At 38.7% G+C, this 20913-nt stretch overlaps 1 protein-coding gene across 1 annotated transcript in view; it reads left to right on the plus strand.

Annotated features, from left to right (window-relative positions):
* The window catches only part of NOX4 (NADPH oxidase 4), a 236127-nt gene that overhangs the window by 78968 nt on the left and 136246 nt on the right, over positions 1 to 20913 (plus strand). Inside the window, exons 7-8 of the mRNA XM_063444952.1 lie at positions 1898 to 1970; positions 16752 to 16832. Of these exons, the coding sequence (XP_063301022.1) occupies positions 1898 to 1970; positions 16752 to 16832 (154 nt within the window). The remainder of the gene's footprint in view (positions 1 to 1897; positions 1971 to 16751; positions 16833 to 20913) is intronic.

Below are 20913 nucleotides of genomic sequence, written 5' to 3' on the forward strand. Positions count from 1 at the left end.
AAGTTCTAAAAATATCTAATGAAAAATGACAGTTACAGACCTGAATCATGCTTCTAGGAAGATAACGTTTGCTCTATATCACTGTGTGGGCATACTTGGCATTAATGGGACTCTACAGTGCCAGGAAAACAAACCGTTTTTCTGGCACTGCAGGTCCCCTCTCCCTCCCACCCCCATCCCATGTTGCTGAAGGGGTTAAAATCCCTTCAGTGACTTACCTGTATCCAGCGCCGATGTCCCTCGGCGCGGGTTCAGGGTCCGCCCACGCTCCTCCCCCACCGACGTCATCCGGCGGGGGAGACCTATTGAGCATGTGCGGCCGCTGGGGGAGACCTAATGTGCATGCGCGGCAATGCTGCACATGCGCATTAGACCTCCCCATAGGAGAGCATTGAAAAATGCTTTCAATGCTTTCCTATGGGGATTTCAGCTATGCTGGAGGTCCTCACACAGTGTTAGGACGTCCGGCGATGCTATTGCACACTTTTCGTGTACTATGAACTGTCTACCCTGCAGTCTACCCTGCAAGGTAAATAATGAATTAAACTTGCAGGGTTAGGGGTTGTGGGAGTTGGCACCCAGACCACTCCAATAGGAAGAAGTGGTCTGGGTGCCTGGAGTGTCCCTTTAAACAGATAATTAAATGTTAGCTGCTGTTTACTAGTTAATCTTTTCCTATGTAGCATGAGCATAGTGTGTGGATTTAGAACAGGGGTGGGTAACCTTTGGCACTCTAGATATTCTGGACAATAGTTCCCCAGATGCTGTGCCAGCATTATGTCTGCAAGAGCATTATGGGAGATGTAGTCCACAACGTCTGGAGTGCCAAAGGCTGCCTACCACTGATCTACAACCAACTAGAGTGAACACTATGTCTGGTTTCTCAGAATTAGTTACCCGAATGGATCAGAATGAGGGTCATTAAAATCACACTGCAGGTAAAGTAGCAGAATGATGTGCCTAGAAAATAAGACTTGGGTAAGCCTTAACGGTAGGCTTATCATCATAACAACATAGCCTACTTATTAGATTACAGTCCAAATTTAATAAACTGATCAGTATAAGGTGCCATATAATGCTTTACAAAAAGTGGTTATCATTAATTAATTAGTTTTAAATAGTTACATAGTTACATAGTTACATAGCTGAAATGAGACTTGCATCGATCAAGTTCAGCGTTTCTCACATGTTTTTGCTGTTGATCAAAGAGTTGGCAAAAAACCCAGTCCGCTTTCAATTTTGCAACAAACTAGCCATCCTAGTTTAGAACATAAACATATTATGTATAACGTAATTTAGCAAAATTCTAAACATTGAAAAATACATACATTTAAATTGTATACATTGAAAAAGGGACAAAAGTCTCGAAACGTCTGTACCATTAAACATGGATTTCATAAGTTGCCACTTTTTTACTAAGTCACATATTGTGTTGAATTTAGCTTTTTATATAATTTATAACACCTTCAGTGACTTTCTCTTCTACTGGTTACTCATAGTTTCCCATTTTTGAGTGTTTACAGTTATTCCTATTTTTAGTTTAAAAAACCTACTATCGCACAAAACACATTTGCTTTATATACACAGCTAATTTACTTTATTAATAACATGCCCTGCAAAGAGAATCTATAAAAAAACTGTTGCAATGGTATAAATGTTTTGGGCAATACAGCATTTCTGTATTATATTGTTTTTGTTCACTCTATTTGTAGAAACCAGTTACAATCATGCTATTGGTGACGTGCGTAGAGAAAAAAAAAAATTATTTTAAAAAATTGACTAGGCATATTAACCTTTCAAATATTGCTGTAAAACACAACCATAGCAAGTGGTGAAGTTTATTAATACAGGTATTCCTAAAGACTTTTTAGATTTGATTCTTTGTTTGTTCTTTCAGTTCCTGGATTAACAGGTGTCTTTATGGTCTTGATTTTATTTCTAATGAGCACAGCTTCGACATCTTCAATCAGGTAAGTCACAATTCCAACCAATACGTTATGGGTCCATCTAATATTGGCCTTGATTTAATATTTTTGCAAACATTTTTCAAATGATTTAAATCTGTTTAATCATTTCATCATTAATCATTATCATTCGATAAAACCGCATCCAAAAATTTTGAATCAAGACCATTATCTGCAAGCAAAGGCATAATTTTCAGTTTGCTAGATACTATTTCTAGCAGCTGAATCACTTGGGAGAAATACAGTTTGCTCAAACGTTTGCATACCATGGCAGAAATTGTGAAATTTTGGCACTGATTTTGAAAATATGACTGATCATGCAAAAAAAAAAAAAAGTATTGAAGGATAGTAGTCATATGAAGCCATTGATTATCACAAAGTTGTTTGGCTCCTTTTTTTAATCAGAATGGTAACAGGAATCACCCAGACGGCCTTGATCAAAAGTTTACATAACCTTGAATGTTTGGCCTTGTTACAGACACACAAGGTGACACACACACAGGTTAAATGGCAACTAAAGGTTAATTTCCAACTCCAACACAATTTCCAACACCTGTGGCTTTTTAAATTGCAATTAGTGTGGATAAAAAGTCAATGAGTTTGTTAGCTCTCACGTGGATGCACTGAGCAGGCTAGATACTGAGCCATGGGGAGCAGAAAAGATCTGTCAAAAGACCTGCGTAACAAGGTAATGGAACTTTATAAAGATGGAAAAGGATATAAAAAGATATCCAAAGCCTTGAAAATGCCAGTCATTACTGTTCAATCACTAATTAAGAAGTGTTAAATTTGGGGATCTCTTGATACCCAGCCAAGGTCAGGTAGGCAACGACAGTTTACAACCACAACTGCCAGATGAATTGTTCAAGATATAAAGAAAAACCCACAGGTAACCTCAAGAGAAGAACAGGCTGCTCTGGAAAAAGACAATGTGGTTGTTTCAAGGACCACAATGCGACGATACTTGAACAAAAATTAGCTGCATGGTCAAGTCACCAGAAAGAAGCCTTTACTACAAAAGCCCTTGCTACAAGCCTGATTACAATATGCCCGACAACACCTTGACACGTCTCACAGCTTCTGGCACACTGTAATTTTGAGTGACAAGACCAAAATAGAGCTTTATGGTCACAACCATAAGCTCTATGTTTGGAGAGAGGTCAGCAAGGCCTACAGTGAAAAGAATACCATCCCCACTGTGAAGCATGGTGGTGGCTCACTGATACTTTGGTGGGGTGTGACCTCTAAAGGCACAGAAATATTGTGAAAAATTGATTGCAAGATGAATGCAGCATGTTATCAGAAGCTACTGGCAATTTGCATTCGCATGGAATGCTCTTGAACTTTCCAGCATGACAATGACCATAAGCACAAGGTGAAGGTTCTGGAGTGGCCTCCTGACCTTAACATCAATGAGCCATTATGGGGAGATCTCAAACGTATGGTTCATGTAAGACGACCAAAGACTTTGCATGACCTGGAGGTATTTTACCAAGACGAATGGGCAGCTATACCAACTGCAAGAATTAGGGGCCTGACAGACAACTATTAAAAAGACTGCACGCTTGGTACTAAAGGGGGCAATACACAGTATTAACAACTAAAGTTATGTAGACTTTTGAACAGGGGTCATTTCATTTTTTTTCTTTGTTGCCATGTTTTGTTTTATGATTATTCCATTCTGTTATAACCTACAGTTGAATATGAATCAAATATCAAATAAAATAAATGTGTTCTGCCTCCTCACTCATATTTTCTTTAAACATGATAGATATATTACCAATTCTCCAAGGGTATGCAAACTTTTGAGCACAACTGTATCAGGTATTTGTATATATGTGGCTTGAGTGATGCATACAATATTGATAAATTATATATATATATATAATAATGATAAATTCTAAATATATAAATATTGATCATCTCCAAAGTCTCCTTTCACGCTCACCTGCCCTAACACTGCAACCTCCCTGAACAACACCTCTTCTCAAGTAGACATCATGGCACCTCCTACACTTAAATGCAGCAAGCGTTCCCAATTACAGCCTGGGCACACCAAGCAGACCCGATACCTTCAAAAATGTTCCAGAACTGCTGAATGCTGCTGGAGAAAGTCTCCCTCTGCGTCTGACTTCCTCCACTATAAATGTATGCTGCACTCCTACAGTCTAGCTCTTTCCAACTTCAAAAAACTAATTCAATTCACTCATAACCGCACTCTCCCATGAGCCCAAATGACTGTTTCATGCTTTTAACTCTCTTCTGTACCCTGTCGTGCCTCCTCCTCCTCCTACCAACTTGACCACCACAAATTTTGCAACTCACTTCACTGAGAAGATTTCTACAATCAGGGAAGAGATCCCTCATCTCTCTCCATCCACTACCAACGTTTCCCCTAACCACACTCCCTCAGCTGTCCTATGTTCATTTGAACCCACTACAGCAGAAGAGATTTCTGCTCTGCTCAGATTCTGAAAAAGCCTAACCTTGACCCCAATTCCCTATCCAACTACTGCCCTATCTCACTACTGCTGTTTGTCTCCCAGATCCTTGAGAGAGTTGTGTAGGCAACATTTACAGACTTTCTTGAATCCAACTCTTTGCTTGACCCGCTTCAATCTGGATTCCGCACTTATCAGAGGTGACCAAAGTATCCAATGGCCACTACTCTATCCTAATTTTCCTTGACCTATCTGCTGCTTTTGACAGCTTCTTCTCATCCTCCGTAATCTCAGTCTACGAGATACCGCTCTCTCCTGGTGCCCTTCCTAAATCTCCTAGCGCTCATTCAGTGTTTCTTTCTCTGGCTCTGCCTCCTTTCCCCAATCCATCTCTGTCCTTGGTCCCCTATTGTTTCTACACTACCCTTGGTAAACTCATCAGCTTCTTCTGTTTCCAGTATCATTTCTATGCGGATGACACTCAAATTTATCTGTCCTCCCCTGATTTCTCATCACCCCTCTTGACTTGTGTCTCTGAATGCCTCTCTGCTATTTCCAACTGGATGGCTGCTCATTTCCTTAAACTGAAACTGTCCAAAACAGAACTTCTGGTCTTCCCTCCCTCAAGTGTTGCTACTCCCCTCTCTGTGTCACACCAAGCAGCCTCTAAGGCTCGCTGCCTAGGTGTTCTCTTTGACTCCGACCTCTCCTTCACCCCTCATGTCCAATCAGTGGCCAAAACCTGCCACTTCCATTTCAATATTGTGCGCATCCGACCCTATTTAACACCTGATACGGCAAAGGTGCTTGTCCATGCCTCGTCCTCTCTCGCCTTGACTACTTCTCAGTGGTCTTACGTGTTCCCAACTTGCCCCGTTACAGTCTATAATGAATGCGGCACTGAGGTTAATCTTCCTGTCCGCCTGCACCTCCCATGCCTCCACCCTTTGTTAGTCCCTGCATTCGCTTCCCGTAAGATATAGGACTCAATTTAAGATCCTGATACTTGCTTACAAATCTCTACAAAATGCTGCTCCAACCTACTTATTCTCACTTATACACAAATATGTCCCGTCCAGGCCCCTACGCTCTGCTGGAGACCTACGTCTAACCTCTGTTCGTACTCCTACCTCTAATGCTCGCCTTAAAGTCTTCTCTAGGGCTGCACCATTCCTATGGAATGCCCTTCCCCTCTCTGTTAGACTTTCACCCAATCTCCACTCCTTCAAAAAATCTTTGAAAACGTACTTCTTTAGGAAAGCATGTCAATTAAACTGTGAACAGCTTTCCCTCCCAGCACCCTGAATCCTCTCCTGAAACGGTCATCAAAATAAAACACTAAGAAATCAATGAACACTATCCTAGCAACCTACATTTCTACCCTACCCTTACCTTTTGTGTCACATTACCCCACTCCCTCTAGCATGTTAGCTCATTGAGCAGGGCCCTCAACCCCTCTGTTCCTGTGTGTCCAACTTGTCTGGTTACAAATACTTGTCTGTTAGTCCACCCGTTGTACAGCGCTACGGAACTTGTTGGCGCTTTATAAATAATAATTATAATAATGGTGCAAGATTATTATTTTTTTTATAAACAATTGGACTATTGCACAGGTTTGTTCTCACTCCCCTTTTCCTGCTACTAAGTTATTGAACAATATGCAAAGTTCTGAGGATTGTAATGGAATCTTGTTGCGCATCACTCAAAAAATAGTTATTCTTGCAGAAACACAAAATTAGAAATATAAATTAAAAGACAAAGTGCACTTATCACACTTTTACAGATGGTAACTTTATTCATATTAGACATATGGTGGAAGAATAACGTATGCATCATCTACACACAAAATCATATTTGAAAGATAAAATATGAGCATTCATTAAAATAACTATCAAAGTAAACAGACACTAACCTGTAGGAAGATGTCACTCATCCAGCTAACGCCTATATGTGTGTTCTTCCCAACATTTTCTACAACCAGGAATTGTTTGGGGCCTTCTAGACAATTCCCGTTTCTCTCATTGAAAGGAATGTGAGCATGACAGCAGCATGAGAGGAGAGGAAACCCGAAGCTTGCTGGGATATACCCTGGTGTTCAAAATTATATTAGCAGGAAATTATAGCAATGGGATGGGTTTGGCCAGACTAAGCCTGTAAAAAAAAAACGTGCCCAAAACAATGTTGTTGTCCCAGTCTGTCCTTCTTTGCTTTCAACCGTATAATGAGCATTGATATAGTCACACTGAAATCAGGGGAAGATTATTTTTTCAAACATTGTTTTTTTAGTATGTTACATACAAAGGATTAAAGGAAGACTCTGCAGGGCTCATTATTTTATTGGACAATTTTTTTTTTCAAACCGTGCAAAAACTAGTATAGTATTACTAGATCTAATTTGCATCACTATACATCTGATTAGACAAAGAGATCTTTAAATAGATGGAGGCCCAGCTGAACGCAAATTGTTGTCAAAGGAATTTTTGGAATATTGGGTTGCTTTAAATAATTCAGATGCTACGATCGAACCCATACCCCACCAAAATATATTGAGTAAACAAAAAGAGCTTATCTTCTACAGGTTTAAGATGCTTTCTTGCAGTAACCAAACGATATAGGTTCCAAACATTTTTTTTTTGTATAACCCTGTAGACCTGTACATACTGAGTTGTGAGGCTATTAAAGATAATCATACTTTTCCCCCACATTTTGTAGATCTAATTGTCAGACAGGTTTATGGCTTCTCAATCAGGTACACTGGAGCACAACGTCTTTTGAAAGTGGTCTTGCTGATTGTTCTGAGTGAGGAGCACTGCACATCGTTTAACTTATCCCAAGTTAAGTCAAAGGAAAAAATGTCAGTCTTGTAATACTCCTAGGTAAAAGGCATGCATGACTGAAGCATAAAAAAAATATATATATAATTTTCAACATTAGTACATTTACTTACTATATCATTATTAGTCTTCCAAAAACGACTTGTTATCCATGACTCATAATCATATCTAGAAATATACTTAGTCCTGTTGTGGATTTATCACTGCTTTCCTATTCTTGTTTTTGATTTACTCCTTGCTTCTGGAACACAATGCACACTGTAGACCAAGAGGAGGCAACCTTTGTCATTCCAGAGGACTACATCTCCCATAATGCTCTTACAGACATATTACTGGCAAAGCTTCAGGGGAGATGTAGTTCATAACATCTGGGAAGCCAAAGGTTTCCTATCGCTGCTCTAGGAACTAGGAACTCATCTGGGTTTGTTGGTCATATGAACTGATCATCAGTCATCTAGCGGTAAAATGAAATAACAAGTATCGCTATATTAGGCAGGCACAACTTACTTGTTAAAATTACTAACAGTGGAATCTAGAGCATACGAGAACATAGTTTGAAAAATAACACAAACAACCTTTAGATTAGTTTAGATTTTTTGTTAAAAAAAGTATCCTAATTTTTTGTATGATTTAGTCATTTCCAAATATATATCGATAGCAGTGTAGATGTTGCAGTAATTCTCTGACCCCAAATATGTTTGAACAATCTTCATCTTATGAAATGAACAACATGTTTTTATATGATAATGCAAACATCGGTTTCTGAATACAAATTAGCTCTTAGTCATCGCCTGCTTTACAAGATGAGAGATCATTAATTACTTTCCTTAAAGGATACCTGTCATTGCTATTTTTACTTTTACTCTTATGAAAGAGCATAAAATAATGTCTATACGCCGTGCTTACAGATTTGATAGCAAATGTATATTCTGGGAAAATTGCATATTTAAAATCTTTGACATAGACTGTATGCTGATAACTTGAATGATGAAGGGGAGCAGAAAAGACCTCCCACAGGTCCACTGCATTTGCTTTGGTAACTCCCTATACAATGCTGTTAATACTGGCTTGGGAGTCAGTCCTTTGAACGCATGTTATGGTTCACAGCAACAGCTTCCAAATGCGAATGCCACATCCGGAATCAGCTCAAAACCTTTTACCTGCTTAAATGATGAAGGAATAATAAAGGAATAGCCCACACTTGTCCATGAGTCAATTGTCCAATTACTTTTGGTCCCTTGAAAAAGAGGGGCTACATATTAACAAACTTCAAGTCCTAAACCCTTCCTCCAATTGCAATGTGAATACCCTCAAATTAAAACTGAGAGATTGCACCTTAAGTCCATATGCAATATTTAACGGTAGCTTAAATTTATTTTGGTAAATGGTTGCTATAACTAACCTTGTGTCAGTATCCAAATATATACGGACTTAAATGTATGATGTATTCAATATGTTTTTATGTTCAATTTTACGTGGCTGTTTTTTTTAAATAATTTATAAAAAATGGAAGAATAAGGGACACTAATAGTCCCATATTTGCCTTAAATTACTAATTTTACAGGTCAGAAAAAAGAGAGATCATGTGATCACTTAAAGAGAAGTTGCTAATTATGTGATCTGACTTTATTAGCATTGTTTGAGAGAAGAAAATCTATAATCTGCACCTTAAAATCCAAACTTTGCAAGATTTCACATTAATGTATGATCCTAAAATGAAGAAATAGTCAAAAAGTCAAATAAATGTTCATTGGAATGTAAAACACGACCCATAGTACTATAACCACTGCATCCTGAACCCACAAATTAGGCATGTTTGTAGATAGTTTTACATTTAAGAAAATGGAATACCACATGTATGAATAATTAAAGGGACACTCCAGACCCCTAAAGCACTTTAGCGTATTGAAAAGCTTTATGTGTGCAGAGTGTGTCTTCTTTTTTTTGAGATTTTGTTTGCAAATTTTAATAGAAATTGACACTTTTATTAATAAACCATGTTACACTTCCTGTCTGTAAAACCTACTACTTCCTGGCTCGGTTAGCTTAGTGGAGCTAAATTCAAAAGGCAGTGATTGACCAGAGCACCTGCCTTGCAAAGACTTCTCATTGAGCTGCATTTGGAAGCTGTGATTGGACAGCTACAGAATGTCTGGGCGGGGTTAGCAGGGGAGGGCTTGCAAAGGATGGAGACCAGAAGTATTCAGCATTTGCAAGCTGTTTATAGATATTACACCAATATTTCTGTATTTGTGTTTAAGCATTGGAGTGTCCCTTTAACTTTGATAGCTTTCACCATAATACATTTTTTAGCAGACGTATTCTCTGCTGGGATTTCTTAGCTAAAATAATGCACACACACCAAATTACTGCACATGCTCTGAATAATGTAGGTGCGCCAAGCTAGCGGACCGACCTTGCTATAGTCATGTTTTTATTTCTAAAGCACTCATTCACCCTGTGGGAGTGGTTAGACAGTCATTTATCATTCCTAATATATTTTAGCATTTGGCTCTTTCAATAATTATATTTGTGTGTATCATAATTTTTGATCATAGTAGATTTCTAGACAATAGTTTGTATTGACCCTGAATATATTTGTATAATGCTATCATGTCCCCTCTGAGGCACTGGTTTTCCAAACTGGTGAAAATTAAACGTGTTAACCTTTCTTCATAGCTACACAAAAATAAGTCCTGCGCTCAAACTGCCGCTACCCCTAGGTGGCAGCAATGACCATAGCACACAATACATACAAAAAAAGAGTTACCTGTGCACTAGCCTAAATCCCTATGCATATTTAAATAAATGGTGGTTATATAGTAACTCCAAGTCTCCAATGGCCATTAGATGTAAGTTCACCTGCCACGTCAAGGTAGACCTCTTAGGTGGGCCCTACACTAACAATTTGCTTTGCTTCCTTGAGCTTCAGGCAAATAACCTCCATTTATTTACATATGCATAGAGATTTTGGCTAGTGCGCAGGTAACTCTTTTTTTCTTTTCTTCATAACTAACATGTTCCATTCCTTTTATTAATTCTGTAGCCCACCTTTGCACTTTTTCTACTGTTTTAATATCCTTTTTTAGAACAGGCGCCCAAAATTGCATAGCATATTCAAGGTGTTGTTTTCTCATCCTGATAATTAATGTCCCTTTTTATACATGACAATACCTTGCTGGCCTTAGCAACTGCTGATTGACATTGCACATTGTTGCCTAGTTTATTGTCTATAACAAATCCCAAATCCTTCTCGTGTTGTTATCCCTTATTCACTACCATTTAGGGTGTAAGTTGCTTGTGTATTACTTTATAGAGTTTTGTGTCATCTGCAAACACTCAAACATGTCTGTCAATAAAGTGATCTTTATTGAAAAACAATTAGTGCAAGATAGAAAAAAGAGAGCTGTATACTTGTAAACATTAAACATAGAAAAATAATTACAATACCACCTCAAAGAAGACATAAATACAGAGAAATCAGAGAAAGAGTTTTCCTTTGTGTTTTATCTGACCTGTGTTCTTTGTGTTGTAGTTTTGCTTGGAACTAGATCTTCCTCCAACCTCCTGAACTGGTATCTGTTCTAACCCTTTTAAGTTTCTCCTTATTTTTACCTGTACTCTTTTTCTACTTTGGAGTGCCTCATTTTCGGACTTCATTTTCACCTTGGCAGTTTTACTGTGTAAGACCTCATACCATCTTTTCAGCTTTCGGGGATTGCCATGTGATCATCGTCCGTTCTTATTAACAAATGATCGTGTTACTGTTGCTTTATGTTTAGCCATTCCTTTTATCTACATTTCTTCTTGGTTTGTTGTTCCTAATACCTCTATTCTTAAGACTGTGACTTAAAGGGGTTTTGTCACTTTTTTTTCAGTTAAATCATGCATGTATTGTGACTATTCCTAACCTCCTTCCAGTGTCAAGTCACTTCCTCCAGCATCAGGTCACCATCTCTTTGTGTTGACTCTTGCGGGATAGCTAAACTCAGTACAGTGCAATGCGATTTCCTCCGAAAAACAAATCAGGGGAGCAGGCAGAACCAGCAGGAGTGGAAAAATTGTAGGAAACATCAGTCCCAGGGTCACTGATAAAAAATGGGGAGCTAGGGGAACTCAAAGAAATGCCAGGGATTGGGGAAGGGAGTAAGTGAAAGAGCCATCTCCATGAAGTGGTACAGTGGTTCTTTAGTTTTAACCCGGTTAAATATTGTTTAGTTTTTTTTTTAAACTACAATATCTGCATTGCAGGGTTAAATCCACCTCTAGCAATGAAATGGACAAACAATGGAGTAGGCCATTCCTAGGGTTACCAGTTCAACCATATTTTCAGGGACATATACTTTTGTCATATTTATGAAAACGCATGACAAGGGTTGCCCTGCAGTATGAATAATGCATATACTGCAGGATTCTTCATTGCCGAAATACTTAATCTTATACTTAATCTTCTTCTGACTCCTACATATTGCAGGGCAACCCTTTTCATGTGCTGCCCATCAATGTGTATACCTGATTCGGGTCCCTGAAAACATTGTAGATCTGGTAACCCTAAAGATGCCTCCTCCATGGCGTGGCAGGAGACGAAGCAGTGAGCAGTGCCGAGCGAGCCTTGGAGCTGATAAAAGGGTTAGTATATCATCTATGTGATCATTTTTAATGGCTTACAGTGGGGAGGGGAGGGGAGGGGAGGATCTGTATTTTACTAGTGACAGAGAAACTAAAGCATTAGGAATACAGGTTTCTATTAAAAATACTTTAGTGTTTCTTTAAAGATATTTAATTAAAGATATGCAATCTATTTTAGCAGCTGTAAAATAAAATAAATAAAAAATACTTGTCCAAAAAATATTTTTCTGATATATAAAACAGTGCAACAAAAAGTTAAATCGCACATTTTGATTTCAAGTGAGAACAGATTATTTTAAATAATGAGGTCAGATTATCTTAAATAATGTTTTGTTGTTCATAGGTCGGTTTCATTCCAAATAAGCCAAACGAGAACTGCAAAGCAGACAAATCTCTATTTGCTGAATTTCGTAAACCAAAGCAGATTAGCAATTTTGTTGCTGTAGTAGATAATTATCAAATTCCCTGTTATTACTGCAGGTACAATTAGTATAGTATGGCATTAAAACCACAGTGCTGGCGCTTGTACCGTGTTATTGAAGCATTTAAAAAATATATATTTGGAGAGTATTTATATGTTTCTGTATTTTGTTTCTTTTTAGTGATCTATTATCCTTACTATTAGGAGGATTAGCATTACTTTGTTTGTGTGAAAAATCAAAGGAGTGGAGGGTAATGACAGCATGCTAGGATAGGTAGATCCCACATTGTCATTCACTAGAGTGAGAATTTAAAGTTAATTTAAATGGACACTATCGTCACAAAAACAACTTTAACATAATGAAGCAGTGTTTGTGTATAGATCTGAAGTCTCTGAAGTCTCTGAAGTCTCTGAAGTCTCTGAAGTCTCACTGCTCAGTTCTCTGCCATTTAGGAGTTAAATCACTTTTGTTTCTGTCCAGGCAACCCTAGCCACAACTCCCTGACTGTGGCTCACACAGCCTGCATGAGAAAAAATGGTTTAATTTTCAATCAGATATTACTTACTTTATTTTTTTTTTATCTCCTGCTCTGTAAGTTGTGCTTTAATTACATACAGGAGGCTCATGCAGGGTCTAGTAAGCTATTAACAGAGCAGGACATAATAAATATTAAATTAAATAGAATTTGTAATAACGGAAGTGTAAACATTAGATCTCACTTTACAGGAAGTGTTTAGGAAGGCTGTGCAAGTAACATGCAGGAAGGTGTGACTAGGGCTGTATAGACAAAGTGATTTAACTCTTAAATGACAGAGAATTAAGCAGTGAGACTGCAGGGCATGATCTATACACCAAAACTGCTTCATTAAGCTAAAGTTGTTTTGGTGACTAATGTGTCCCTTTAAAATTGTAGGCCATAGCAGCTGAACTGATTTAGATAAAAACATTTTTTACAATTTGGCTATTTAAGCTTAACTTTGAAACTGACTTTGAATTCTTACATCTTACAAACTAAAAAGCTTTTCAGAAGATTTCAAGCATACTTAAAATATCCAGAATTGTCCTTGAACTCGGCTCCTTATGAAAATAAATGGGAACTACTTTTGGGTTCATTCTGCTAATGTGTGTGTGTTGGGGGGGGGGGGGGGGGGGGGGAGTATCTAAATTATATTTAGCTATTTATTTATTTTTTACATGCTTAGATGATTGGTAGTCCGCTTACTTGGCAAGGCCATAATTCAATTGTATGGCTTGGATCTTTAATTAATTCTTACAGGAACTAATAACACGAAAAACGAGTCCTCTCTTTGAATATGCTGTTGGCACATTATCTTATTATCAAGCATAACTAACAAATGTGTTATGTGTTTTTTATTAAATTTACAATTTAGAGAATAATTTAAATTTAATAACAATTGCAGAAGAGTACTATCAAATTATAACTAATAACAATAAATCTGAGTTAGTTATGAATCTAAATAACCTTTAGACACTGTCATTATTTAATCATATCAAACATCATAAGTGGAAAAGTTTCGGTTTTTTTCGGTTTTGTATTAATAAATTAAGGTAATATCATATTGTAAATTGCCCTGCACCATGAATTATTATTATTATTATTATTATTGCCATTTATATAGCGCCAACAGATTCCGTAGCGCTATACAATATTATGAGAGGGGATTTTACTATAAATAGGACAATTACAAATAAACTTAAAGGAACAATAGGTTGAAGAGGACCCTGCTCAATCAAGCTTACATTCTATAGGAGGTGGAGTGTAAAACACATTAGGACAGGAATTTGCAATCAAATAAGGTGGGCTGCCCTTTAGGAGAGGGCAAGAGACAGGTATGTGAGGTAGGGGTTAGTCTTGGAGGCCATAAGCTTTCCTAAAGAGATGGGTTTTAAGGCACTTCTTAAAAGATGCAAGACTAGGGGAGAGTCTGATGGCGGTAGGCAGGCTATTCCATAGGAAGGGAGAAATCCTGCACGTGCGAGTTGGCCGTACGGGTGCGGACAACGGACAGGAGGTGGTCACGGGCAGAGCGGAGAGACCGAGAAGGGACATACCTATGGATCTGTGAGGAGATATAAGAGGGGCTTGAGTTGTTCAGTGCTTTATAGGTGTGAGTTAGTACCTTGAATTGACTCCTATAGCATACAGGAAGCCAATGTAAGGACTGGCAGAGGGGTGAGGTGTGAGAGAAACGACTAGAGAGGAAAATCAGTCTAGCAGCAGCATTCATTACGGACTATAGGGGTGCAGTACGGCTTTTGGGAAGACCAATCAGGAGAGGGTTACAATAATCCATGCAGGAAATTACTAGAGCATGGACAAGCACCTTGGTAGTATCTGGTGCAAGAAAGGGGCGGATGCGGGCTATGTTTTTAAGATGGAATTGTAGTAATATTTGTTTCCTTACAATAGAATTCTGAAATACACTCACTTTGTATTCTATTTAAGAGTCCTCTCGGCCTCTTATTAACTCCCATTGTTTGAAGCCTTAGGTAATATCTGAGTGAGTGAGTGTGGTTTTGGTGCCAAGGGAGCCACAATTTTTATCAAACAAACAAACAAACAATAAAACATGGAGGTATGGCACCCAGTCATTATTTGTATCATATCCACTAGACATGTGCATTTGTTTCCGGACGAATACGATTTTGTCTGAAATTTCAGACTTTTTCGTATTGGCTTACTAAAACATAAACGAAATTCCTATATATGAAATATAAACGTAACGAAAGGGCAAATACAGAATGCACTACCTTTTCCTTTCAGTTCTTTCATTTAATAGACTCCGTGCTGCAGGAGAATTAACCCCCACAGCACGGTAGAGAAACAAAAATCGCTGTTTCTCCCTGCAGCCTGAAATTTAACCTGTGCAGGGCTGCAAGGAGACTTGCATTAAAGGCCAGTTGTGGCTTCCATTAAACACACTCGTTTTACCCTTCATGAAGTCATGGCTTATGTTTGGGGGATTGGAGAACTACATTCACTCTGGGGATTGCTATAATCACTATACTCCCCTGAGTATAATCACAAAGCTCTTGCAAGAGCTGTTCCTGCTGTGCTCTCTGGACTAGGAGAGGTCTACCCACTGGAAGCTGGATCCTGGACTTGGGTCCAGGGTGGGTGGAGGACTGCAAGACACCAACCAAGCTGCGGCGGTTCGTAGGGTTTATGGTGGTTATGGTGTTCCAGTGCAGTGCTTATGGTACTCACAAGCCCAAGACATTGTGCTGCCAGGGTCCAAGAATGAAATGCTGTTAAAATACTGTATTACCAAGTTATAATACTGCATATGGTATCACTAAGTTATTATACTGCATCGCTAAGTTATAATACTGCATACTGTATCACTAAGTTATAATACTGCATACTGTATCACTAAGTTATAATACTGTATCATCAAGTTATAATACTGTATCACCAAGTTATAATACTGCATACTGTATCACTAAGTTATAATACTGTATCATCAAGTTATAATACTGTATACGGTATCACTAAGTCATAATACTGCATCGCTAAGTTATAATACTGCATACTGTATCACTAAATTATAATACTGCATACTGTATCACTAAGTTATAATACTGTATCATCAAGTTATAATACTGTATCACCAAGTTATAATACTGCATACTGTATCACTAAGTTATAATACTGTATCATCAAGTTATAATACTGTATACGGTATCACTAAGTTATTATACTGCATCGCTAAGTTATAATACTGCATACTGTATCACTAAGTTATAATACTGCATACTGTATCACTAAGTTATAATACTGTATCATCAAGTTATAATACTGTATCACCAAGTTATAATACTGCATACTGTATCACTAAGTTATAATACTGTATCATCAAGTTATAATACTGTATACGGTATCACTAAGTCATAATACTGCATCGCTAAGTTATAATACTGCATACTGTATCACTAAATTATAATACTGCATACTGTATCACTAAGTTATAATACTGTATCATCAAGTTATAATACTGTATACGGTATCACTAAGTCATAATACTGCATCGCTAAGTTATAATACTGCATACTGTATCACTAAGTTATAATACTGCATACTGTATCACCAAGGGATAATACTGTATCACCAAGTTATAATACTGCATACTGTGCATCAAGTTATAATACTGTATATGGTATCACCAAATGAAGTTACTGTATAGCCATAATACACCATATACTTCTTAACCATACAATTAATATTCCATGTCATTTGGGATTAATATGTATCTTAAAAGGAATCTGTGAAGGAAACCAAGATTAATGACTTGCTTTGATAAAAAGGTGATATGGAAGCACAGCTTTAAATCTGTGATAAATGTATTTCCAACATGTATATATACTTGAACAGATAAATAGCTCACTCTGCGTATCATAATGCCTTAAGTGTATGCGGTAATTATTAAATTGTCATTGCAGGGCTTCTAATTATGACATCTTCTTCTGCACCCACAACCTGTTCTTTATCTTCTATGTTCTGCTGCTGATTCATGCTTCCGGGTAAGTCTTTATAAATCCTTTGACTTTGATTTTGACTTGTTTTTCCCCAGTTGTTTTTTTTTTTCTTTCTTTCTCAATTTCTTCTTTTTTTTTCAATTTAACAATTTTTATTTTTCAAAAGTATATAGGGTACTAAAATAAAAGAGAGATATGGGGTACAGCCAACTTGTGATATCACAGAATGACACATCAGCACTACAATTCGGTCCTGCTTAGGTCCAGTCACAATTTGAAATTGACATCTGCAATAACAATGTAAACTCACAATGTACAATTCCAACATTACATTAGTGCAATATATCTGCATATTCATTTCCACAGGAAAGTCAGGCCCAGAACTGTATCGGAATAGGTAGGGACCCACCCTGGTTCTTTTGTCCTGTGCAAGTGTGTATGTGAGTTATGCCCGGTCGGTTGTTTCATATTCTATGTTAATGGAAACCTGTTGGACCATGTCTGCTCTTGTCGGTGGTGTGGCTTGTTTCCATGCCCTAGCTATCATCAGTTTTGCAGTTTTCAGCATATGGTATAATCAACAGGCATGATATTTTGTGTATGTTTCCAATGACACGAAGAGGAAACAACACTGGAGGTGTATGGTAGTGTGGAAAATCTCTGATGCTTCCCTCGCCATCTCCCTCCAGTAAGGCTGTATGTGTGGACATATCCACCAGATGTGGTACATTATGCCCTCTCCTATGCCACATCTCCAACACAGCTTTGAAACCTGAAGCCAATCTTTTTTTATACCACCTATAATGTATTTTGTGCATGAGCTCTAGGTGGGATGTGCATCTAGATCTCCCCAGAAGATGCACCTTGCCACTGTTCTTCCATGAAGGTTTTGCCTATGTCAGTCTGCCATACTGTTATTAAAGGTGGGCATCCTCTCCTTGGATGTGTCATTTAACATGGCGTATGTATAGGATAGTAATTTTGGGGGGATTACTGCTGTTTCACACATTTGTTCAATTTTTTCGGTCCTTTTTGGGAGAGCAAGGTCTGTCAACCTCATTAATAGCGATTTCAATTGTAAATAGGAGAACATGGTCTTAAAGGTAAATTGTACTTGAGTTATAGTTTTGGGAATGTCATTTAATTGTTGTGCTGGTATGCACCCTCTCTGCATCCACATTCGGTGGTCAAAGGAAGGATTAGCTATGTGTAGGCGTTATGTGGGAGTTGCTAGTGACCAGGTCTTAGTGTAACTCATGAGCGACTTGGTTGTATCCCAAGTTTTTAATAATAGGGAAGTCTTGTTTGGTGTGGCTGATGTCCTCGGATGTAGGTGATTAGGAAGCCAATATAAATAGGGCACGCCATTGCAGATTCCATCTCTACCCATTGCAGTCGGTGTTCGATTTATGGGACATGATGACTGTGGACAGTAAGGCCGCTCTATAGTACCACAGCACATCTAGCATACCCAGGCCACCTGACTGCATCGGTCAGCACAATATCGACCCAGCCACTCTCACTTTGCGATGCGCCCAGATAAATGTTGTAAAAAGTCGCTGGAACTTGTTTAAATACGTGTTTTGATTGGTGTATCTGCAATGTGCGTATGAGATATTGAAACTTTGGCAGTATACCATCTTCACCGCCGCTAACCTGCTCACCCATGACAAATATTTATCCTCGCAACCCTGGAGGGTGGTTTGTATCTAGCTCAATAGTTTGTCATAATTAAGCGCTCGGAGGTCCGCTACGTTTTTAGTGATTCATAGGCCTAAGAATGTAATACAGTCCGAGACCCCCGAGATCCAAGACCCCTTTCAAAATTTGACTGAAAAAAAAAAGTTGACTGGTCAGTCCCACCCCCATAGCCTGTGTTTTTGAGACATTAAGTTTATAATAGGATTGTCAAATTTCCTCCTGCAGGTTTGGGATATATGCGTTTGTATAAGCGTTAAAAGGACATAATCCGCAAACAGATTGGCTTTATATTTTACCTCTCCCACCTGTACTCCATGAATTGAAGTATTTTCCCTAATATTCAGAGCTAAGGGCTCCAAAGCCAGAACGTACAGCAGCGGGGAGAGAGGGCACCCCTGTCTCGTTTCATTAGTAAGCATGAAAGTCTCAGACAAGAACCCAGAATTAAGCACCTGGGCTGATGGTGCACTGTATAGGGGTTTTTATCACTGATGCAAACTTTTCTGGAATACCAAACCCATGTAGCACTGCCTCCAGAAACCCCCAGTGTAGCTGATCAAAAGCTTTTTCCGCCTAGTGGGAGATGAGTAGTCCCCCCCGTGGCGGTGTATGGAGGCGAAGCAGAAGGTTAACCACCTTTCTTGTGTTATCAGAACCCTGGCACCCCAGCACAAAGCCATCCTGATCGCTGTGAACAATGTAGGGTAGAATATCCCCCATTCTAGCCACATATAGTTTCAGATGTTTGTGGGGTAGTTGGAGGTTTTCCCGGTTTTGTCAGTGTGACCACATGGGCCAAGAGTACCTCCCTAGGTAACCTACCGGAGGCTACAGCCTCGTTAAACATATGCACCAAGTGGGGAGCCAGTTTTTATAGTATGAGTTGTCAAGGCCATATGGGCCAGGGGCTTTTCCTGTTGGCAGAGCTTTGATCGTATCGATCATTTCTCGTATCTCAATAGGTTTGGTGAGGCTCTCCTACTGTTGCCATGTGAGTCTTGGCAAGTGGCTCCCCTCTAAATAAGGGCTAATGCCTGATTCGGTTGGTTGGGTAGTGTTTCCTTCCTCCCTTAAGTTGTAGTGTTTAAAATAATAATGGGCAAATTTGTCACTAATAACTTTTGGGGTGGTAACTTTAGTCGCATTCTGGGCGTCTAGGTAAGCTATTTTCTGGTGTGTTAGTCTCATTTTTAGTCGTCGTGCTAGCAGTTTGCTAACTTTGTTGCCCTGGGTATAATATGAGATTTACATTTTTTTTAATGTGGTGCCTATTTGGTCTATGGCTTGTTTTTGGAGGAGTCTAGTGGTCTGCACTATACGGTCTCTCGCTACGGTAGTCGGATGGAGCTGATTTTGTACATTTAAATCATATAGTTCCCGCTGCCAGGCCTGATACTGTCTCTGAGTCTGCTTCCTGATGTAAGTTGCCCTACGAATCAGTAAACCCCTTACCACCGACTTGTGGGCTAACGTAGTGTGTGTAACCTCCCCGTGGCATTTAAATCAAAGTATGCCTTTAGATCTGTATTTAGGCACAATACGAAATCTGCATCCGTCAACAAAGCACTATTTATCTTCCATGGGCTACAATGCTTAAAGTCATATAAATCTTTCAATTCCAACATGATGGGAGCATGGTCTGACCACGAGAATTGGTGTATGTCACACGACAGGTGCTGATTTAGGTGAGACCCTGACATCAGAAATCCATTAATCCTCCAATAGGAATAATGGACCGGGGAGAAATGTGTGTATGTTTTTTGGTAGGGTGTGTGACCCTCCAGGTGTCATTAAAGTGGTGACTGTGTAGAAGTCTCGGAATGGCCTTGCATTGAAGTTTTAGACGGCACTGCCTACAGCTAGCCTGGGAGAGGGTTGTATCAATTTGTGGTCGAAGATGTGGTTAAAGTCCCCAGAAATTATAGTGATGCCTCTCTGTATGTTATCCAGTTTCATAAAATTCCGCTGATTGGCGTTTGATGCGTATATGTATAATGATGAAATCATGTTTTAAACATGTTTACTAGAGTACTATTCTGTGACAAGCTAATGTCAATTATATAAAATAAAGACTTATGTACTGAACTTGGATTTTTTTGGTACATGACGAGGGAATTGCAAATATTGGCCAAAGTATCAGAGCTGGGGGGAAAAGTACAGACTTTGATACTACATTTTAGTTACTAGCCAGGGACGAGTAGGGGTGTGCTAAAAGGGTTTCTTCAACCATTTTTGTTTTTATGAGAAAAATTCCCTTTTGGCATTATTATTTAGTTCTCACCCCCAAAAGAAACGCTCAAAAAGTGTTTAAAAATATGTTTCACTTATCTTAATCCAAGACTGGGAGAAGCTCTCGGTGTTCGGAACATCCACATCTGACGCCACAGGAGCCACTCATAGGTTCAATGAAAGGCATCATAGAAAG

This window comes from Pelobates fuscus, chromosome 1, assembly GCF_036172605.1.
Source record: "Pelobates fuscus isolate aPelFus1 chromosome 1, aPelFus1.pri, whole genome shotgun sequence".
NCBI lineage: Eukaryota > Metazoa > Chordata > Amphibia > Anura > Pelobatidae > Pelobates > Pelobates fuscus.